The sequence below is a fragment of the Perissodus microlepis genome, chromosome 13, assembly GCF_051167445.1.
Source record: "Perissodus microlepis isolate ML-2025 ecotype Zambia chromosome 13, ASM5116744v1, whole genome shotgun sequence".
Classification (NCBI taxonomy): Eukaryota; Metazoa; Chordata; class Actinopteri; order Cichliformes; family Cichlidae; genus Perissodus; species Perissodus microlepis.
The window spans coordinates 25,231,015-25,252,029 of NC_140473.1; the positions used below are offsets into that span (position 1 = coordinate 25,231,015).

A 21,015-nucleotide genomic window follows, 5' to 3' on the forward strand; every position below is an offset into this window, starting at 1 on the left:
TGAGGAAGAAGAGACGCTGGGGGGGCTTTCTTAACCAGGGTGTTAATGTGGCAGCACCATGACAGGTCCTGAGCGATGTGGACACCCAGGTCCCAGAAACTGTCCACTCTCTCCACTGGCGTGCCATTGATGATCAGGGGCTCATAATTCCTCACCTGCTTTGTAGAAAGTCCACGATCAGCTCCTTAGTCTTGCGGACGTTTAGGAGGAGGTTGTTCTCCTGGCACCAGGTCTCCAGGTTCCTAATCTCCTACAGGTAGGCCTTCTCGATGCTGTCAGAGATCAGGCCCACAGCAACAGTGTCGTCAGCAAACTTGACAATGGAGGTGGTGTCCGATGTGGCTACACAGTTATAAGTGTACAGTGAGTACAGCAGGGGGCTTAACACACAGCCTTGAAGCACTCCAGTACTGAGTGAGATGGAGGGGGAGACTTGCTTTCCCACCCCTTACTGATTGGGGTCTGTCTGTGAGGAAGTTGAGGATCCACTGACACAGTGATGAGCTGAGTCCTAGATCCTTCAACTTGGTGAAAAGCTTAGAGGAAATTATTGTGTTGAATGCTGAACTGTAGTCCACGAACAGCATCCTAACATAATTCCCTCTGCCACTGTCCAGGTGACTCAGGGATATGTGGAGCAGGTGAGCTATGGCATTGTCTGTGGAACGATTAGACCAGTATGCAAACTGAAGTGGGTCGATGGTGGCAGGAAGTGAAGAAGTGAAGTGATCTCTCATCAGTCTTTCAAAACACTTCATCACAATTGAACTCAGTGCTACTGGGCGGTAATCATTGTGACAAGCGGCCTGTTGTTTCTTCGGGACAGGGACAATGATGGACTCTTTGAAGCATGTGGGAACCACTGGTTGGGCCAGGGAGAGGTTGAAGATCTCTGTGAACACCAGTGCTAGCTGGTCAGTGCAGGCTCTCAGGACCCAACCAGGGATTGCATCTGGTCTTGCTGCCTTCCTGGTGTTCACCCTCCTGAAAGTTTTCCTCATGGCATGCTCTGTGATGATGGTGTTGTCTTCACTGGTGCACTCCGTGCGTGCAGCTGTTTGTTGTTTTAATTGCTGCAGCGTCGAAGCAAGCATAAAACATGTTCAGCTCATCAGCCAGTGAAGCGTCGGCATTCATCATTGAAGAAGCTGGTTGTTTGTAGTCTGTTATTGTCCGCAGTCACAGCTACAACAGTGTAGTACAGTCCCTTCCACAGGCACTCTAGGAGCCTGTGGAAGGGACTGTCCTACACTGTTGTAGCTGTAGCCTAGTTTTGTCCCCAGGGACACTCATGACATTGAAGATGGGGCTCCCCGACAAAGGTTCATCCTTTCCAGATGCCTCAAGCTCCCAAGCTCATCCGTTCAGACAATAGTACACAAAAAACATGGAAATGGTCAACCATCATTCCGCTCAGGAAGGAGACGGATTTTGAGTCCCAGAGAGGAACTTTTTTTGTGCGAAATATGCAAATCAGCAACAGCCCCTCCAGCAGGACAACAGCAAAAGACCTTGTGACAATGCTGGCTGAAACTGGTAAGACAGTGCCACTATCCACTGTAAAACGAGTCCTGTACCATCAAAGTTTACTTTGGGAGGAGAAAGCCATTCCTTCAAAACCACCATAAAAAAGCCAGACTACAAGTTGCAACTGCACATGGAGACAAAAATCTTAATATCTGGAGACATATCCTGTGGTCTGACGAAACAAAAATTGAACTGTTCGGCCATAATGAAAACGGTATATTTGGAGGAAAAAGGGGGAAGCTTTGAAGTTTCAGAACCCCATCCCAACTGTGAAGTACCGGGGTGGCAACATCAAGTTGTGGGGCTGTTTTGCTGCAGAAGGGACTAATGCACTTCACAAAATAGATGGCATGAGAAAAGAAAATTATGTGGACATACTGAAGCAACATCTGATGACATCAGCCAGCAAGTTGAAGCTTAGGTGAAAATGGGTCTTCCAAATGGACACTGACCCAAAGCATACCTTTGAATTAGTTACAAAGTGGCTTAGAGACAACAAAGTCAAGGTATTGGAGTGGCGATCACAAGGCCCTGATCGCAATCCCATAGTAAATTTGTAGGCGGCACTGAAAAGGCGAGCATGAGCAAGGCCTACAAACCTGACCCAGTTTCACCAGTTCTGTCAAGAGGAGTGGGCCAAGATACCAGCAAACTTGTAGAAAGCTTGTGGAAGGATACCCGAAACGTTTGGCCCAAGTGAAACAGTTTTGGGGCAATCCTACCAAATACTAAGGAAACGTATGTATACTTCTGACTTTCATGAAAGTAATATAAAACTGTAAAACAATTTTATTTCTTTTTTTTCTAACATTTCACAGATACAAAAAACTATGTTCATATTTATTGATCTAAAACAAAAAAGTTTACTCTAATTTGATGTTTGACAGTAAAGAAAAAAATGTGTGTTTTTTTCTCAAGTGTGCGTAAATATCTGGTTTAAACTGTACTGTACAGAAAACAAAGAAGTTAATTCTACCAACTCGGCTTTATATTTAGCTGGCTCAGCAAAACTAAAAGTCTCTAGAAAGGCCAATACGGGAGAACAACTGGCTGTGTTAGGCTGCGCTACCTGGGAAACACAATTAGCAGTCACAGGCTGAGCTGGCTGAGATACATGAACAGCAGTCGCTAGAAAAGCCAGTTCAGCCAGATGAGGAATATCAGTGACTAAAACAGTTCACTGTGGGAAAGATCTTCGATGGCCTGGTGTCAGTTCACAAGGACAGAGTAACAGATGTGCACCCAGCAACCCCTGCCCCAGACTTAGTAGCAGATAAGAACTTATTGTTGGTTGTTCTCTGAGCCAGCCAGGAGTTGATGTCGACCAACACAGGTGGTGCTGCTTGGGAGCAGAGGGCTTAAATACACAACAGGAGATTATGGCAGAGTAAAGACTCCTGGTGAAACCCAGCTGAACTCAATCTAACTAAAGAGACAAGGGAAAGCAAAACTGAACATAATGCACATGAGATGAGAGACTATCAAAATAAAAGACCAAGTAAATAAAACTGGGACCGGGACTAAGACATACTAGCTTGACAGAACTAAACGGGGACCACACAAACAGGACACAGAGAGACCAGACAGACATGCAGACATGACTAGTGTCCCGAATTCTAAATATTGAGGATAAGAACAAACCAACACTGGCCCAGAAGAGTGCAGTCAAACAATGATTTTATTGAACACACGCGTGGGAAGATGTACACTGCAACACATCAGCATAGATCTTCTCCCAAAAATACACTTCAGACTGCTTTTAATTCATCAGGGTTCCGCCCCTTCATGCGTCAAAATGGATATGACATGCATCAGTTACAGTAAATGGTCAATTAAAAAGCTAAAAACAGACAGAGAAGTTCCTTTTTCTATCACATTCTTCCATACATGGCAATTTGTTTCACCCTCCAGATGGTCCCTGTGGGCTTGCACTCTTCTTGACTCTTCTTCTGTCACCTGTTACTAGGCAAACTAAAATGCAGTTAGAAGCAAAATGAATTCCAGGCCTTTGGCCTGGAATCTTTAAAATCATTTGTGTTTGTAAGCGTGTATGCTTTTAACCTTCTGTTGCTCCAAGTCACACCATGGATCGTCGGGACATCACGCCAAACGAAGCTTAAGACCTTTAAATAGACTGAGTATCAACTCTTTCATGAGCACAACCTGCAATGTGTGTATAAAATGATTACAGACGCACCTTTAATATAAGTTTTAATCTAATGCCAGTAACTTTTAATGAACGCTTTAATACCATGATAATGATGAAAGCTATATGTAGCAGTAAAATATTTTCTTTATTCCCACACTAGGGAGAGAGAAGGGGCTCAATTTTGCTGTTAATAAGAAAGAGCCAGACTTAAATCCAAGAAGTCTTCAAAAAACACAAGGAAACACAAAAAACTCAAAATACTGGGCCAAAGACTGAGAATCATGACAATATAGTATACAAAAAACAATCTTTTTGTAAACAGAAGAGTTGCCTCGTTAATTAAAAAAAAAATCCAGGTTTAAAGAACTTCCAAACAGTCACTATTTGAGATACTTCCATCTTTTTTTTTTTTTTATGTGAACTGAAATTATGTGAACAATGTTGAACTAATCTGATTTAATACTTAATGATTACACTTAAAGCTGATGAAAACTGTAATACTGGGTTTTTTTTTCCACCTCCAGTGTAAAGGATTAAAAATTACAATGTGCCATGAAAAAGAGATACATGAAAAAGAGATACAAAACTATGTTTTGCGCTCTATCTTCAGGCCTTTGTGGATCATAAGTTGGGTGACAGGGGGTATCAGGTTGACTTGCCAATAAAGGTAAGAGAATTATTAAGAATAATTAAGGATAAATTAATGTTTGCATTACAATGTTAAAGTAGACACATTAAAAATCCCTTAATATTGTATTTAAAGTAGCTTAGTTTATACATGCTGCATTATAAAGTAAATTTTTAATTTTTCTTAATTTCCCCTTATAGTTTCAGGAGCCTATCTATGGCAGCCAAAAAAAAGTATTTTCTGCATTTGTGACACCTGGAGCTGCGCTCAGGTTAGTACACACTGTGTGCTTGTTAAAGTATAGAGCAGTAGATGAATAAAACTACTTTTTAATTAGTTACTACATCTTTGTTTATTTTTTTTATTAAATGTTTGTCACCTGGGTGGGGAAGGAGCCAGAGTTAGTGCGTGAGGTGCAGAGATATAGTCGGGCTCAATTCAGTGCACGGCTTGGGATCTGGAACCAGTCTCATGGAAAGGGGCTGGACTCTGTCTCAGTCTGGAGTTGCCCTTTGTGAGAGGTGGCGGGCTAGGGTGGGTATCCTAGTATCCCCTCGGCTTGCTGCCTGTACATTATCGTTTTTCCCGCTGGATAAAAGGGATTGTTCGGGTCAGGGAACAGGTCCTGACTGACATCTGGGCTTATTCACCGAATGACAGTTCAGAGTACCCGGACTTTTTGGAGTCCCTGGGCGGGGTGCTTGAGGGTGCTCCATCTGGGGACTCTGTCGTCCAAGTGAGAGACTTTAACACTCATGTGGGCAACGACAGTAAGACATGGAGAGGTGTGATTGGGAGGAACAGCCTGCCAGATCTGAGCCCGAGCGGTCTTCTATTACTGGACTTCTGTGCAAACCACAGTTTGGCCATAACAAACACAAAGTTCGAACGTAAGGATCAGAGATGGGCAGTAACGCGTTACTTGTAACGCGTTACTGTAATCTGATTACTTTTTTCAGGTAACGAGTAAAGTAAGGGATTACTATTGCAAAAACGGTAATTAGATTACCGTTACTTTCCCGTAGGAACGCTGCGTTACTGCGTTACTAAAACCGTGATTTTCTTGCGAGAATGTCTCATGACAGTGACGTAAGCGAGTGCGACGTTCGTGACAACAGCTGTGTGCAGATCAACAGTGGATCGAGTGCGGGAGAGAGTATGAGCCTGCAGCGTTTAAAGCGTGGAAGTACTGACCTTATTTTGAGTTTGATTCCGTAAAAAGTGACAAAAACATTAGCGTCCGTTGTGCGTGGGAAGAAAACTTCTTTTTACAGCGAAAAAAAAAACCCTAAACAAGCACCGAGTGCGTTACGAGGTAATGGGAAACTCACAGAGAAACTCGCGGATTCTTCCACTGACCGCTGCGGCACACCTGCACCAGGGCAAACCTCTGCCTACGCCACTCCTGCTTTACAGGTGAAAATAGAGCAACAGGACTGCTAGTGTTTGATTTTATTTATTTTCTGCTGTGTTTTACTTGCATCTATTTGAAAGACTGAGTGTAAACACAAACAAAAAAAAAATATTATGTGCTGGAATGTGCAGAAAATAGGTTTAAATGTTAAACAAATTTCTTCCAGTCAGAGAATGTTGCATATAATTAAATTTTTTGCTTGATGCATAAAGTTAAAAGGTTAAAACTAATAAAACAAATTTTAAAAAGAGACTTTTTCATTTGATTACATTTTGTATGATGGATTATGCGGAAAAAGTAGAATTGGGCTGAAAGATCTATCGCTTTATCACCTATTCAGGTTGTAAATCGTGTTTTTAAAAAGTAACTAAGTAACTAAGTAATTAATTACTTTTGAAAATAAGTAATCAGTAAAGTAACGGGATTACTTTTTGGGGGAAGTAATCGGTAATTAGTTACTAATTACTTTTTTCAAGTAACTTGACCAACACTGGTAAGGACATCCAATAGTGCACATGGCACTAGGACTCTCTAGGCTGCAGGTCAGTTATCGATTTTCTAAACGTATCATCAGATCTGCGGCCGTATGTTCTGGACATTTAGGTGAAGAGAGGTGCCAAGCTGTCAACTGGTCACCACCTGGTGGTGAGTTGGATCAGGTGGCATGGGAGAAAGCTGGACAGACCTGATAGGCCTAAACGTATAGTGAGGGTGCGCTGGGAACACCTGGCAAAGGCCCCGGTCTGCAAGATCTTCAATTCACATCTCCGGCACAGCTTCAACAGCATGCTGAGGGAGACTGGGGACATTGAGTCCAAATGGACCATGTTCTGCATCTCCATTGCTGAAGCTGCTGAACTGAGCTGCAGTCGCAAGGTGGTTGGCGCCTGTTGTGGTGGTAACCTCCGAACCAGATGGTGGAGACTTGAAGCAAAGGGAATCATCAAGCTGAAGGAGTCCTATCGGGCTTGGTTAGCCAGTGGGACTTAGGAGGCAGCCAATATCCACAGGTCAAGCGGAATGCAGTTTGGGCAGTGGCTGAAGCAAAAATGCAAATGTGGGAGGAGTTTGGAGAGGCCGTGGACAAAGACTTTCAAACTGCCTGGAAGACATTCTGGGAAACTTTCATGCAACTCAAGAGGGGAAAGCAATGCTCTACCTGCACCGTATATAGTGCGGGTGGAGTACTGCTGACTTCGACTGAGGACATTGTGGGGCAATAGAAAAAATACTTCAAGGACCTCGTTAATCCCACTGACACATCTTCGGTAGAGGAAGCAGAGTCTGGGGACGTGGGGGACAAGTCCCCAGTCAGTTTTCAAGCAGTCAGTTTTCAATCAGTTTTTTGTCCTGGTCACAGAAAACTCGACCAACTCATTACCCTCTCAAGGATACTTGAGGGTTCATGGGAGTTTGCCCAGGTAGTCTACATGTGTTTTGTGGACTTGAAGAAGACGTTTGACCATGTTCCTCTGGGTGTCCTGTGGGAGATGGTTCAGGAGTATGACCATTGATCAACAGCCACTGATCAAAGGCCACTGATCAATGGCCATAAGTACCATTCACAGAGAGTTGGGGAATGGCTTAACAACGTACACTATGTTACTTTGTTTGTGTCGGGGCACCGGATCCTTGGGGTGGACCAATTTTTGGCGCAGTGTGTTTTGGGGTTTAAAAGCCACAGAGACTGATATGTAAGTGATCACTATAGGTTTTTGCTTAGTCAGCAGTTGTCCTTCTCTCCTGGATCGGCTGGAGTTTTCTTTAGGCGCCTTTCCAGCTTTGACAGATGTCCAGCGGGGTGTTGGGTCCGTGTTTCCACAAGCCCGCTAGTTTAGAGACTTATTCATCATGAAGAAAACAAGACATAACAGAACATCTTCAACCCGCTAGCGAGGGAAGTCTTTGGTCAAGAACCAGCTCTTGGAGCTCACGCTCCTAACCTGTCTCCTGCCCAAAGTCCTTCAAAGAGCAGCTTCCCTCGCAGCTATTTATTGACAAACTGTTACAGTTCACACAATACACATCACAGCACCTCCCTCCGTAAAACCCCCCTTGGTTACAAAGACAAGGCACTATGTGTGTGTATGTGTGTGCACGTGTATGCATGTGCAAGAACGTGTGTGTGTGTGTGTGTGTGTGTGTGTGTGTGTGTGTGTCCTCCTGCTGACCAAAAGGGTCATAAAAGCAGGAAGCAACATCACAAGAAACAGATCTTTCAGATAGGATGTTTCTGCATAAAACCTCCCCCAGCACAGAGTGGCTGGAGAGGTGCTCAGGATCAAAGGAATGTCTTGATCCTACTGCTTGAACCAAGACTGTACAAATTTAAGAACATGATGACAACATTCAACAATTAGACTTAACATTTCCCCCCTTTTTGTCATTCTGTACTTAAATTTAAACTTATGCACCCTTTTTTTTGGCAGTGTCAGTGTAGACTTCATTCATACACAGCTCCTCACGTCATTCACCTCCTATTGCAGCAAAAGTTCACACTTAATTCATGAAAGCAGTTAACCTGCTTCTCATTGATCTCATACACAGTAAACTACAACTTGCAAGTAAACAAATGAATGTCAACAGTCAAACAAAAAGAATCAACATTCTCAAAAATCATATGTCACTACAATCCAACTGTACACAGACATAGGCATTCAAACACATCAGATGATTTTATTGCTTGTCCATGTGGCTTTCAGCTAACTTCAAAGCTGTAGCCTGGTCAACACCCCTCTTTATGACTCCTATCAACCCCTCAAATCTTCTCACTCTAGGCATCCTGTGGGGGTTAGAGTCAACTGGTGAATCAACTGCATTTACAACTCTTCTCCTTTCCTGTTGTCTCTGCAGAAAAAGATTTTTAAAAGGAAATTAGAAGGCAGAAGGCTTCTCAGCAGTGCATCAAATCTGCATGGCAAAATGACACACTCCAGGTGATCTTCATCCTTGGGAAAAGTGGTGTCAACTATTTCCCAGTCTCCTAGCATCTGTGTTTCACACAGAACCACAATTCCATCGCTGAACTTCCTCTGCGCTGTCACTTTTGGAGCTTGGCACGATCCCTTCATCCTCCAGGTTCACACGTTCCAACGCTGCTGAAGATTTAAGGCAGAGCACGTTGTACACCTTAGTTGTCTTCCTCAACGTCAACGTCGAAACTCTTTCATTTTATTTAAGATTTTGCTGTGCAAAATCTCCTCATGATGATCTTCTGGAAGCCCAGTAGCACAGCTCTCTGCGCGATGTCTGCTGTGCTGAAGGTGATCTCTGATCCTTCTGAAGCCTCTCTCCTGGCCTCAGCTTCCATCTTGTGGACGATCCCCTCAGTCACTCCTTCTCGTCATAGTACCTCACGACACCTGCAAATTAAAAAAATGACACTCCTCTTGTGCCACACGGCTCTCGCCATGTGTCAACTCCCCAATGAGACATGTACAAGAATGTTGCACATTCTCCCTAAAGAATTCTCCAGGGTTTCCCACTTGGAGCAGCCATACTCCAAACCTGTAACCCTGTGTAAAAACATTAGTCAGCAGTTAAATGTCAAGATTTGTTTACGTCCCAGCTCCACCCGAACCCCCTATCCTAGAAGACAAAGTCTTTAAGTTAAAACAACTTCGCATTTGCAACCAACTGCAACTCATAAGTGTAATAAAGTATTCAGCATCACAGAGACAAGTATCATTGCAGGTTTATTCTAAACTCATTAAACTCCTACTTTTTCCATAATTTGCTCCAAATCATTGAACATCTCAACGTCATTCCACATTGTAATCAGTGACTTTCCTTAAGTTTGTCACTCACCATGAGCCCAATAGTGGTCAGATAATGAGCCCCATTTAACTATTCAGTAACCACTGCACATCTGTTCAATTGTCACTTGTCTGTCTGTGCTGAATCCTTTACAAGCACTCTCAAAGGAAAACAAACATTAGCCAAACACACGGGTCATCCTGGTGGTCAGGCGTCGGTCACCCAGATTCCAGGGGTGCTGTAAAAGGTCATAAGGTTAACACTCTGCTGTAAAAAGAAGCAACACTGGTTTCAAACACAGTATCACACTGTATTCACTTTTTCCCCTATAACATTCACATTTTCTCCAACTTTTTCTCAACAACACAGTGTAATTTCATCATCAACATATAGCCTGTAACCACAGTTTCCTTAACACAAAATCTCAGTAATCCTGTGGTAGAAAAACATTAAGTTGTGTCCTGCTGTAAATCACATGATCAAATCACATGATTAACCTTCTACTGTAGAAAAGAAATGTAAATGTTATCGTTGCGCAGGTGTATACACTCTTTCTCACAGTGATCTTTGTGAGCAACACAAGCCCATGAATAACACCCCCATGGTAAATTCACAGACACAGAAAAATTAAAACTAAAAAGGTTAAATTTGCAGAGTTCACATAGTCATGTGACCCAAGTTTCCTCCTGTGGTCCTCCTGTTCCTGCAACAGAGACCCACACAAAGATACATCCACACCTTTGTCAGGTGGGGGTTAACTTCACACAATGGTGTTCAGTCAGTCAGTCTTATTAGCTTTTGTCAGTTTTAACCAGTCAGTCAGTTCCCCATTTTTTTTTAAATTCTCACTCATTCATTCACTCAGCAATTCTTTCTTTTGCTGACAGCGGAAATTATCGTCGCATTTCGTTTCCACCCTCAGCAAAACCGACGACATTTCAAAAAGAAAAAGAATTTAGACTGGATTTCCTCGTTGAATCCTTTTGGACAGGAACTTACTTTCTAATTGTCCCAAATAAGTGGCTTTCTCCTGAGCCCATTTTAATTTTGGAGAAACTCACTTGCAACCATTTGCAACAACATGTTGTGTAGTTCTGCCTATTCAAACGTTCAGATCTGCTTAGATGACAGAAAAATTATCCAACAAAACTTCCAGTGCACCATGAAAGTAACAAAATAAAAAGAAAAGAAAAAAAATAAAGGAAAGGAAAGAAAGAAAGGCCTTGTTAAGTCATGACACGTGTTCTTCAATTCAGGGAGGAAATCATACCAAACCTAAATGGCAGGCTCAACTTAATAACAAAAGACAAATCATCAGCCAGATTAATTCCAAAACATCCATCCATCAGCCGCACAACACACAACATAAGCCTAAGTTTTTTTTTATTAGCTATGAGTTTAATCCCCAGGTCTGTGCTTCTTCACTCATTTAGGTCACAGACCCATTTTATTCAGTTTTCCTTTTTTCCCTTCATCATAAAACATGTGACATGTTGTCATGCACTTCACAAAACAAGTTTGTTCTGACATATTCAAAGGTATGTATCTAGGTGCAGGATTCACCCGCACATCAAAACTAGGAAACTCAGTGTTTTAGAGTCTCCACTCTAACAGACTCCAATACATCCCATTCACTTGTGCTAGAATTCAATCACCTTTCCTTAATCTAATAATGATCAACTAATTTGCATATCAGCTATTAACCCACAAAGTTGACAGGACAACAGAAATGCATGCTCAAAATATTATCACAAAATAGAATTTCCCTCATACAGTAAATTACTTGTGCTGCATCAATCAAGCAGAAAGCATCTCCCAATTTACTATATTAACAACTAAATTTATTGTCTGATCACTGGTTGGTCAAACCAGAATCTTTTTCCCACAAAAGTTAAACTGTTGTCCTGCAACCTAGAGAGTTAATTGACAGCATTGGATAAATTCAGCATTTGATAACAAGCTGATTTTCATTGCATGTGTGTTTGTGTTATTAGGCAGGTTTAATCGATGTCTGTGGAGCTGCATATCCAGCAGAGCATGTTCTTAAAGCTGCCTTTTCTACACATTTCTTTGCTATTATTTGATCATTTCTTAACTACTTTGCTATGAGTCCATTGGTCTTTGCATCACTTTTCATCACACTAAGTGAGATGATAACCAGACTCACATGCTCAAGATGCTGTCTAATCTTCATGAGCTCTCTTGTGTTTGTGAGTGTTAGTAGGGTTAATACATTTTCTGTTTGTGTGTGTGATTTTGTATATGTTTCTTTTTGCAGTGTTTCAGACTCCTTCACAATTTTCCCACTTAAAGCAGTCAGTTTTCTTTTTTTTCCCCAGGATTGCTAAACCCAAATTTTGATTTCCCACACTAAACCACAGCATTCCTCTGTGTTCTCACCTGCTCCTCTCACTCCGTTCTCCTCTCCCACTTTGCAGTCCAATGGCAAACAGTTCTCTTCAGCTTTGTCCTGTGTTTTCCCACTGTCTCATCTTGTCATTCCACTCCAAAAGTGGCAAATGTCACTCAGACAGTCTCCTCAAAAGTCATCTTCACACACAGTGAAGTTGCAGCTTGCTGGAAACGCATCTCCATCCATCCATGATGATGGGTTTTCTCCATGCTGCCGTTTGTTTGTACACAGTGCTGCTGAACCTCTTTCAGGACTCTGTTGTTGTCTCTTGGGCTGCTGTGAACTGTAGATGTGCTGTGCTTCTGGAACTGCACTCCTTGTGTTCAAGAAGAGGTTAGCTTCCAAGGAGTTTATTGTCTCAGGGTGAGGAACACATGGGAGTTAAGTTGTAAACACCACTCAGCCAAAGGCTCGGCCTGAGTGTTTCCTAATGATGTGAAACCTATAATTTTCTTCCAACTGCTGCATGTGGAAAATTGATCCAGGTCTGCTTTCATGTGAAAGTGACAAACTAAGACATTTTCATTAGTCTCTTCACTGCTTAACCCTTTAAGACCTACCATAGAACCAGAGCTTATATTATTTTTTTACATGCTGTAGTGCCATTTTTGGGAGCATTTCAAGTTGCTATACATAAATACAACTGTTATAGCCCATATTTTAATCATATGTATGCATTAAGTCCATAGTAACTACATTAATTGCAAAAAAGTGCAATAAACTACAAAAAAATTGAAAATCGTTTTTTTTTTAAACATATATTTCTACTTGGAGAAATTTAAGAGGCTTATCCCTCAAAACTGTAACTACAAAAAAGTTGCAAAAAATAGTTTACAACAACAGGAAATTTATTTTGAGTGTCTTTATAGTTTTATTTTGGAGATATAGCAATTTTTATATACTGCAGGAAAAACAAAAAACAATCCTATGATGCAAATTTGCAAAGAAAACAGCATGTGCATCAAAATAAACTATTTCCAGCAGTGCAATTCGAGTTCTAAGCATCCCAGAAACTATTCATAAAAGTATAGAGTCAAACATGACTTATAAAAACACCAGTATAGGCTTTTAAGGCCTACAAGTAAAAAACTACATTTTCCGCGAAAATGACGTCACTTCCGGTTTCGGGCAGGAAATGGCGGACATGCAATAGTTCGCGTTGACATCTTTTTCTTGTTCGTGTTATGAACAGCTGATCGAATCGGCAAAGCGTGTTTCTGGAATATTATGTTTTTGTTGCTGCAAGCGCTTTTTATGCAATTTTTGCAAAGCTATACGTGGAAGGAAACTGTGACCTAGGACAAGCTGATGGCATAAGATGTAAGTACAACTCCTCCGGTTTCATATGCAAAAAACATTATTGCGCTAGCTTACGCTGTTCCGGTTCTACAGGGATTTAAAAATAGTTACGCAAAACGGAGCGTGCCTGCTCTGACCGGCTTTAAAGGGTTAAACAACACACATCTCTCTCTCTGTTTGGTTTCTTTTTTTTTTTTTTTGTGAACCCTCCTTTCCTCAAAACAGAAAGTGGGATTGCAGTTGTTTCAGGCTGAGAAACACCAAACACTCTTCATGTTATCAGTCATATTTCATCCACACAACTATTTTATTTCTTCTATCCACTGGGCAGGTGACCTGCAGAATCATCTCTGCCCCAGCTGGATACCTTCACTCACATACTTTCACACCTCTCTGTAACTCACACACACCATGACGTCAGACACAATCACCTGCTTTTCGCCAAAACAAAAACATGATGCTGATGTTACAAAAGTCTTACACACATGAATCAGGATGCAGAAAAGCTGTTGCCCATATGAGGTGCGAGGAAGAAACTGAACTCACGGATAGCTGCATGCTCGAGATATCATAGCTCTGTTTCCCTCCCCTCTGATACGGTCAACCAGCTCCTGCTCTGAACATGTGTAGCTTGCTCATCAGCTTAAAAGCGACTGCATACAAAACGACAATCAGACTCACTCACGCAGACCACGTCTGGTCCGCACACGCACACAATAGGCCTATCGCTTGCGTCTACACGCACAGCTTGCGCACTCTCTGTTGAAAGCTCTCAAACGCCCCATATGGCGGAGAATTCAACCATCGGACACTCTCCTAACACCCCAAATGGCGGAGATTCCAAACTTTCCTCACGGCGGAGTCACCAAACCTAGGTTGTCTCTACGCCCCACACAGCGGAGAAGCCTGCGTCTCTCTCACGCGGCTAGCGAGCTCCCGTACCTGCATTCAACGCACGGTCACGTAGCCGCTCTCTAAGGCCTTCTGTACTCACTTTTCGTGTTGTTTCCGTTCACGGGAAGAGTCTCTGGTACCTGTCAATCGCCATCGAACCCGAGGGGAGTTCAGACGCAAACTCTCCGGCCTGGTGACAAAGTTAAGCACCAGGTCTTTCGTCAGGCGTCCCAGACGCTGGCTGCTAGCAGACTTCGGCGGCGTCATCTCCCTCTCCTTGGTGGATGCGATGCGTTGGGTTCCGGCTCCGAAGGACCAAATAAATGTTGGGTCCGTGTTTCCACAAGCCCCGCTAGTTTAGAGACTTATTCATCATGAAGAAAACAAGACATAACAGAACATCTTCAACCCGCTAGCGAGGGAAGTCTTTGGTCAAGAACCAGCTCTTGGAGCTCACGCTCCTAACCTGTCTCCTGCCCAAAGTCCTTCAAAGAGCAGCTTCCCTCGCAGCTATTTATTGACAAACTGTTACAGTTCACACAATACACATCACAGCACCTCCCTCCGTAAAACCCCCCTTGGTTACAAAGACAAGGCACTATGTGTGTGTATGTGTGTGCACGTGTATGCATGTGCAAGAACGTGTGTGTGTGTGTGTGTGTGTGTCCTCCTGCTGACCAAAAGGGTCATAAAAGCAGGAAGCAACATCACAAGAAACAGATCTTTCAGATAGGATGTTTCTGCATAAAACCTCCCCCAGCACAGAGTGGCTGGAGAGGTGCTCAGGATCAAAGGAATTTCTTGATCCTACTGCTTGAACCAAGACTGTACAAATTTAAGAACATGATGACAACATTCAACAATTAGACTTAACACGGGGATAACCACATTCTTGATGTGATGTTCTTCTGCTTCCCTGGCCGCTGTGTCTGTGGGGATGGTGTTGGCTCTATGTTGTAATGTCTTGATGACACCCAATTTATGCTCCAGTGGATGATGAGAGTCAAACCTTAAATACTGATCCTAACGCGTAGGTTTCTGATACACGTCAGCTTTTAGATGTCCCCCATTACTGATGGAAATATCACAGTCTAAGAAGGCTAACCTGCCACTTTTCATATCCTCTCTGGTGAATTTGATGTGTCGGTCCACTGAGTTAATGTGATCCGTGAATTGTGGTACGTCCTGAGATTTGATTTTTACCCAGTTGTCATTCACATACCTGAACCAATGACTTGGTGGTGTTCCAGGGTAAGATAACAAAGCCCTCTTTTCCACTTCTTCCATGTACAAATTGGCCACGATGGGTGAAACTTGGGAACCCATGGCACACACATGTTTCTGCCTGTAGAACTGACCCTTGTATGTGAAATAGATGGAATGAAGACAGTTCCAAAAGCAAATACACTTGGTCGATGCTGAGAGTGGTCCTATTGCTGAGGTTGGGGTCATCCTGTAATCTCTTACGAACTACCTCCAATGCTTCGTGACTGGGATGCAAGTGAAGAGAGATGGAACATCGTACGAGACCATTCTTTCATCTGCCTCCATAATGACATCTCTCACCTTATCAACAAAATCCAACGTGTTCTGGATGTGGTGTTCAGAGCTGCCTACCAGCGGGTTGAGGATCAAAGCCAGAAACTTAGAGATGTTATAGGTGACCGAGTTGATCATACAGACAATCGGTCTTAAAGGTGCATCCTGTTTATGTATCTTCGGTAAACCATACAGACTTGGTGTAGTTTCCCCTGGGTATAGCCTGTGGTATGAGGTCTGGTCAATAGCATTGTCTTGTTCTAACTGCTTCAGACAGTCTATCACCCTCTTCCTGTAGCCACTTCCTGGGTCTCGTTTCAGGGGCTCATAAGTATTTTCGTCACTGAGCAGTGACAAAATTTTCTCATGATAGTCTTTCTGGTTTAGCAATACTGTGCACCTACCCTGGTCTGCCGGAAGGATGATGTTGTTGTCATTACTAAGTGATGTGAGTGCCTTCCTCTCCATGCTGATGTTTGATGCTGGGGGCTTTCCGTTGCTGAGACAGGCCGAATCCTTTGTCCGTAGTTGCTCTGCTTCCACATCTGCAATATTGTTGTTTCGAATTGCTGTTTCTGTGGCTGTGATCAGCTCCACTAGCGGGATTTGTCTCGGTGTGACAGCAAAATTTCTCTGTTTGGGTGAGCTGTCTGTCAGACAAATTCTTCCCCCACTTGTCCACATCCTTTGTGTCGCATCCTTCTCTGTTCTGGCCGCTGAGGACACTTTCCGTATTTTGCTGTAGTTTCCGACATACAACAAGTAAGTCAAACTTCCTTTGTTGTCTTAGACTTTTTGTGCTGTGCTAAACAAGCCTTCTCAGTGAAGTCAAACACCTTTTTAAGAGTACTCTCATCTAGAAGCATCGTAAGTCTCTGTCGGATCTGCTCCTCTTGAGATTTTAGCACGTCGATGGTAAAATTTGATTGCCTCACCCGTTCATTAGGCAGCTGGTGCTGTGCCTTCTAGAGGATTTTTGTTGCCTGGAAGCCTTTAACTGAAGAGCTCATTTGCAGACTTTTAGGAGTAATCCTGTTTGTTTTGCATCTGAGGCTGAATCTAAGGTGGTTCCTGTAATCCGCCATCTTACGTGCTGTTTGCTCATACTGACATACAAGCTTTAGGCAGTCCTAGGGGTAGCTAAATGGTGGAGGGATTCCACTTGGGTGGTCTCCGAATCTCATCTCTGCTTTTTGCAGATGATGTGGTTCTGTTGCTTCATCAGGTGGCGGCCTCCAACTTTGCACTGGAGTGGTTCGCAGCCAAGTGTGAAGCAGCGGAAATGAGAATTAGCACCTCCAAATCTGAGGCCATGGTCCTCAGAAAAGGGTGGAGTGCCCACTCCGGGTCACGGACGAGTTCCTGCTCTAAGTGGAGGAATTTAAGTATCCCAGGGTCTTGTTCATGAGTGAGGGGAGCGGTAGATTGACAGATTAGTGCTGTGGCTACAGTGATGCGGACGCTGTACCTGTCCATCGTGGTGTAACTCTCTCAAGTTACACATTCACAAGCTTTGGGTAGTGACCGAAAAAACAAGATTGTGGATACAAGCAGTGGAAATGAGCTCTCTCTGAAGAGTGGCTGTCCTCTCCCTTAGAGATAGGGTGAGGGGTTCGACCATCCGAGAGGGGCTCAGGGTAGAGCTTCCTGGGTGATGTGATCTGGGCATCTCCCACCTAGAGGTGGCCCCGGAGCAGACCCAGGTCACGCTGAAGGGATTATATCTCTTGGCTGGTCTGGGAAAGCTTTGGAATTCCCCCAGACAAGCTGGAGGAGGCGGGCAAGGAGAGGGAGCTCTGGGCTTCTCTGCTTAGGCCGCCTCCTTGCGACCCGGCCCCGGATAAGTGGAAGAAAATGGAATGATAGATGGATGTCAGGCAGTAACACATAGTAACTGGGATTTCTTTTTATTAATTTTTTTAACATGCTAACCTGCTGTTTTACATCTCCCTTCTCCTCTTCCTCTTAATCCCTGCTTTATTAGTATTATCTTCTACCTGGCAATGGGTCTGACGACACTCTCCTTTGTTCTGGAGAGGAAAGAGGGGCTTTTGGACAGATGCTGGGTTGCAGGTGAGGCATCAAAACTCACATTGCTCCCACAGTGCTACACAAATACAATAACTATGTTTACAGTTTTGAGTATAGAAGTAAATGAAAAATCGTAATATACACATTCCTATCTTGTATTAAAACATCACCTGGACTCCATTTACCTAAACTCAGGTGCTCCCAGCCCACCCACCTGCTAAAATTTAACATACCTGTAAATTATTGTGAAACAACTTCAGGAGATGTGATGGAAAAGGAAAGGAACTTAGCTATCTCTTTGTATACTTTTGTTCCTAAAGTCTCCTTCAGATCAGATGATCTTAGTTGCCACTGCCACTTTTTGTTGTCAATGTAATTTTATGACAGCTTTAGGAAGCATATTGTTTATTTTTCTCAAATTTGACATCTTTTCTGCAGTCTGACTGTAAAAGCTCATTTTTAGGTGGGATGGAGAATTGGTGTGGAAACTGTAAAATAAATCTAACCTGTTTTTACTTATTTATTTTTAAATGTAATTTATGTCATGACCAATAGAGGGAGTAACAAGATCACAGCAGCATGTCAAGGCGACTAAGCAGAGGATGCTTGAGTTTTTGATTTTACGTCTTTTATACTGCTGTTTTTAGCTTTAAAACTCTTAATGCCTTGTGATTGATGTGACAGTGACTGATTTTGTAATATAAAGTGTACTATATTGCTGAGTACTTAATAAATGAATATTTATAATAGTTAATAAATTATTGCAGAGATCTGTAAAGAAGCTGTTTATGTATATCCTGTTTAATGCTTAAGGGTTTAGAAACATTGGGAATCCATACAATGACTCCAAGATGATATAATTAATTTAATTAATTTCAAATCCTGTATTTAGAGAGGATGCAAGAAAAGGAAAACTTTTTTTTATTAAAAGTTTAATAATCAAAGGTTTTGCCCTTTGTATTTTTGTCAACTTTAGCAGATAATCCATTACTAATTTTAAAAAAAATAGTTATTCAACACTGCTTTACTGTGTTGAATAACTTTTTTAAAAAATTAATTATGGATTTAAAATGAAAATCATCAATCATCAATTAGCTTACTATATCCTAAAGCAATAAGATCAGATGATCAGATTCATTTTCTATTAAGGGACTAATGCTCGCAGATCTAAAGGCTGAAGGTTCAGCAATATGTGTGAATGTAAAATGTGTAAAAAAATCTTTTATTGAGTTTACTGAATTTTCTCTCTCTGTGTTTCTATCAGGTGTGAGCTCTTTGGATACGATACTGGCTCATCTTTTCTCTCAGCTGTTCGTCATCAGCGTTCAGATCATCCTGCTGCTTCTTATGATGCTGCTCGTCTTCAAGGTAGAAGCAATAAAACCGCAAAATAACACAGAAACTCAAAATACAGACGTGGTCAGATGAATCTTTGATATGAATCGATTTGAGGATGAACCTTTGCAGCAGTAAAAAATGAAGTCCACAGAGAAGAAAGTATCAGCAGGGGAAATGAATGATAAAAATAGAAGCCTTAAGAACGGTTTGGTTATATAAACAAGGCTGACTGTTATTTGTACCTCACAGTATAATAGATGTCACCTCACTGTTTGCTTCTTTAATTGATTTTCTGTGTTTGCTTTCAGTCAGTGTAATGCCAATAAGTGTATGGAAAGCCAGACCACAGGGTCAGTGCTGTTTAACCTTTACTGAGACCACAACACGGTCACTTAATGTTGAAATGTGGTATTTCCTGTGTTCTTTGGAAACTCATTGTGTAAGGGAGATTTTCTTTGCTTTTTAAAACCGCCTCTGATATGGTTTGTTCAACGGTAGGGAACAGCTCTGAGGTTAATGCCTCACCGACCTAGCAGATCTTTTACCATCTTCATTTGCATTTTTCCTATGCCATCAAAATCAGACTTTACCTGCAGTGGATTCAAGTCATAATTTTATGAAAATGATTCACTGTAGCCACCAGGCCGCTTTCCACTTTCTTATAATACTCCGAAACTATGGAAAGCTGTGGAAAGAAATAAACTTTTATGACAAAATAAATATCTAATGTATACACACACACACACACACACACACACACACACATAGAGGCTGGGGTCTATCACACCAGGGGAAGATCCCAGGTGCAGGCTGTGTAAAGATGCACCTTTGGCAATCCAGCACATAACAACGGCATGCATCCTAGCAGGCAGGAACTACATGGAACACCTTAACCAAGTGGCCGGCATAGTATACAGAAACATCTATGCCAAGTATGACCTCGAAGTCCCGAGGTCAAAATGGTAGACGCCCCCTATGGTGGTCAAGAATGACCGAACTTGGGGACTTCCGGTGTCATGGTGGCGAGAGTAGCAGCATAAACAGGAGCTCCTGCATCGATAGCTAAAATAATCCGCAATTCAAGAATATAATCCATTAAAAGCGACTTTCCCCTCAAGAATAATGAGCGGAGATAAAAATAAGAAGGGACGAGCCCCAGGCCGAAGCTTAGAAACGCGACTTGAGAGTAAGACAAATGAAACACGCTCCGAGCAAGAGGGCGAGAAGATGGCGGCGGAGGCCACAACATCAGCGCTAGGCCCCCTCAGACAGGTGGTGAGTGAAGTAGTGGCGGAGGGCATGCAAGACCTTAAGGCAGAGATTAAGAAGGAGCTATCGCTCGTGAGAACAAGTTTGAAAGAGGACATGAAAGCCCAAATGAGCGAGTTAACACACGAGATAAATCAACAGGTTACCGCCGCCACAAGCAGGATTGAGGAGGTGGGGAAACGTCTGGAAGAAATGGAAAGAAACATGGTAGGGAAGGAGAAATGGGACATTGGAGTGAGGGATGCCATTGTTCAGCTGCTGGATAACCAGAGGCAGCTCCAAGAGAAGGTTACGGATTTGGAGGGGCGCTCACGCCGTAATAACATACGGATATATGGCATCCCTGAGAACATAGAAGGCACCTCCATGCTAAGGTATGTGGAAAGCATGATGATATCGGAGTTGGGGGACGGCGTGGACTTGGGCAGCGAGAAGAACCTAGGGATAGAGAAAGCTCACCGGGCGCTGGGAGTGCAGCCGCCGCCGGGGGCGCCCCCTCGATCAACGGTGGTGCGCTTCTTAAAGTTCAATATTAAAGAACATATCCTACGCGCTGCATGGAAGAAGCCTGTATATATAAAGGAGAAACGGATTTTCTTTGATCACGACTATGCCGAAAACATACAAATGAAGAGAAAAGAGTATGGCCCGGTTAAAAAAGTACTTAAAGAAAACGCCATCCGGTTCCAGACCCCACTTGCTAAAATGCGGGTTCATTTTGACTCGGGAATGGTCTTATACAATAGCGCGGAGGAAGC

General features: G+C 42.7%; 1 protein-coding gene across 1 annotated transcript in view; it reads left to right on the forward strand.

Annotated features, from left to right (window-relative positions):
- Positions 1 to 21,015, forward strand: part of LOC146375226 (ABC transporter G family member 23-like) — a 126,853-nt gene that overhangs the window by 92,575 nt on the left and 13,263 nt on the right. The window contains exons 16-19 of the mRNA XM_084949656.1: positions 4,287 to 4,343; positions 4,505 to 4,575; positions 17,604 to 17,692; positions 18,915 to 19,018. Coding sequence (XP_084805782.1) covers positions 4,287 to 4,343; positions 4,505 to 4,575; positions 17,604 to 17,692; positions 18,915 to 19,018 — 321 coding nt within the window. The remainder of the gene's footprint in view (positions 1 to 4,286; positions 4,344 to 4,504; positions 4,576 to 17,603; positions 17,693 to 18,914; positions 19,019 to 21,015) is intronic.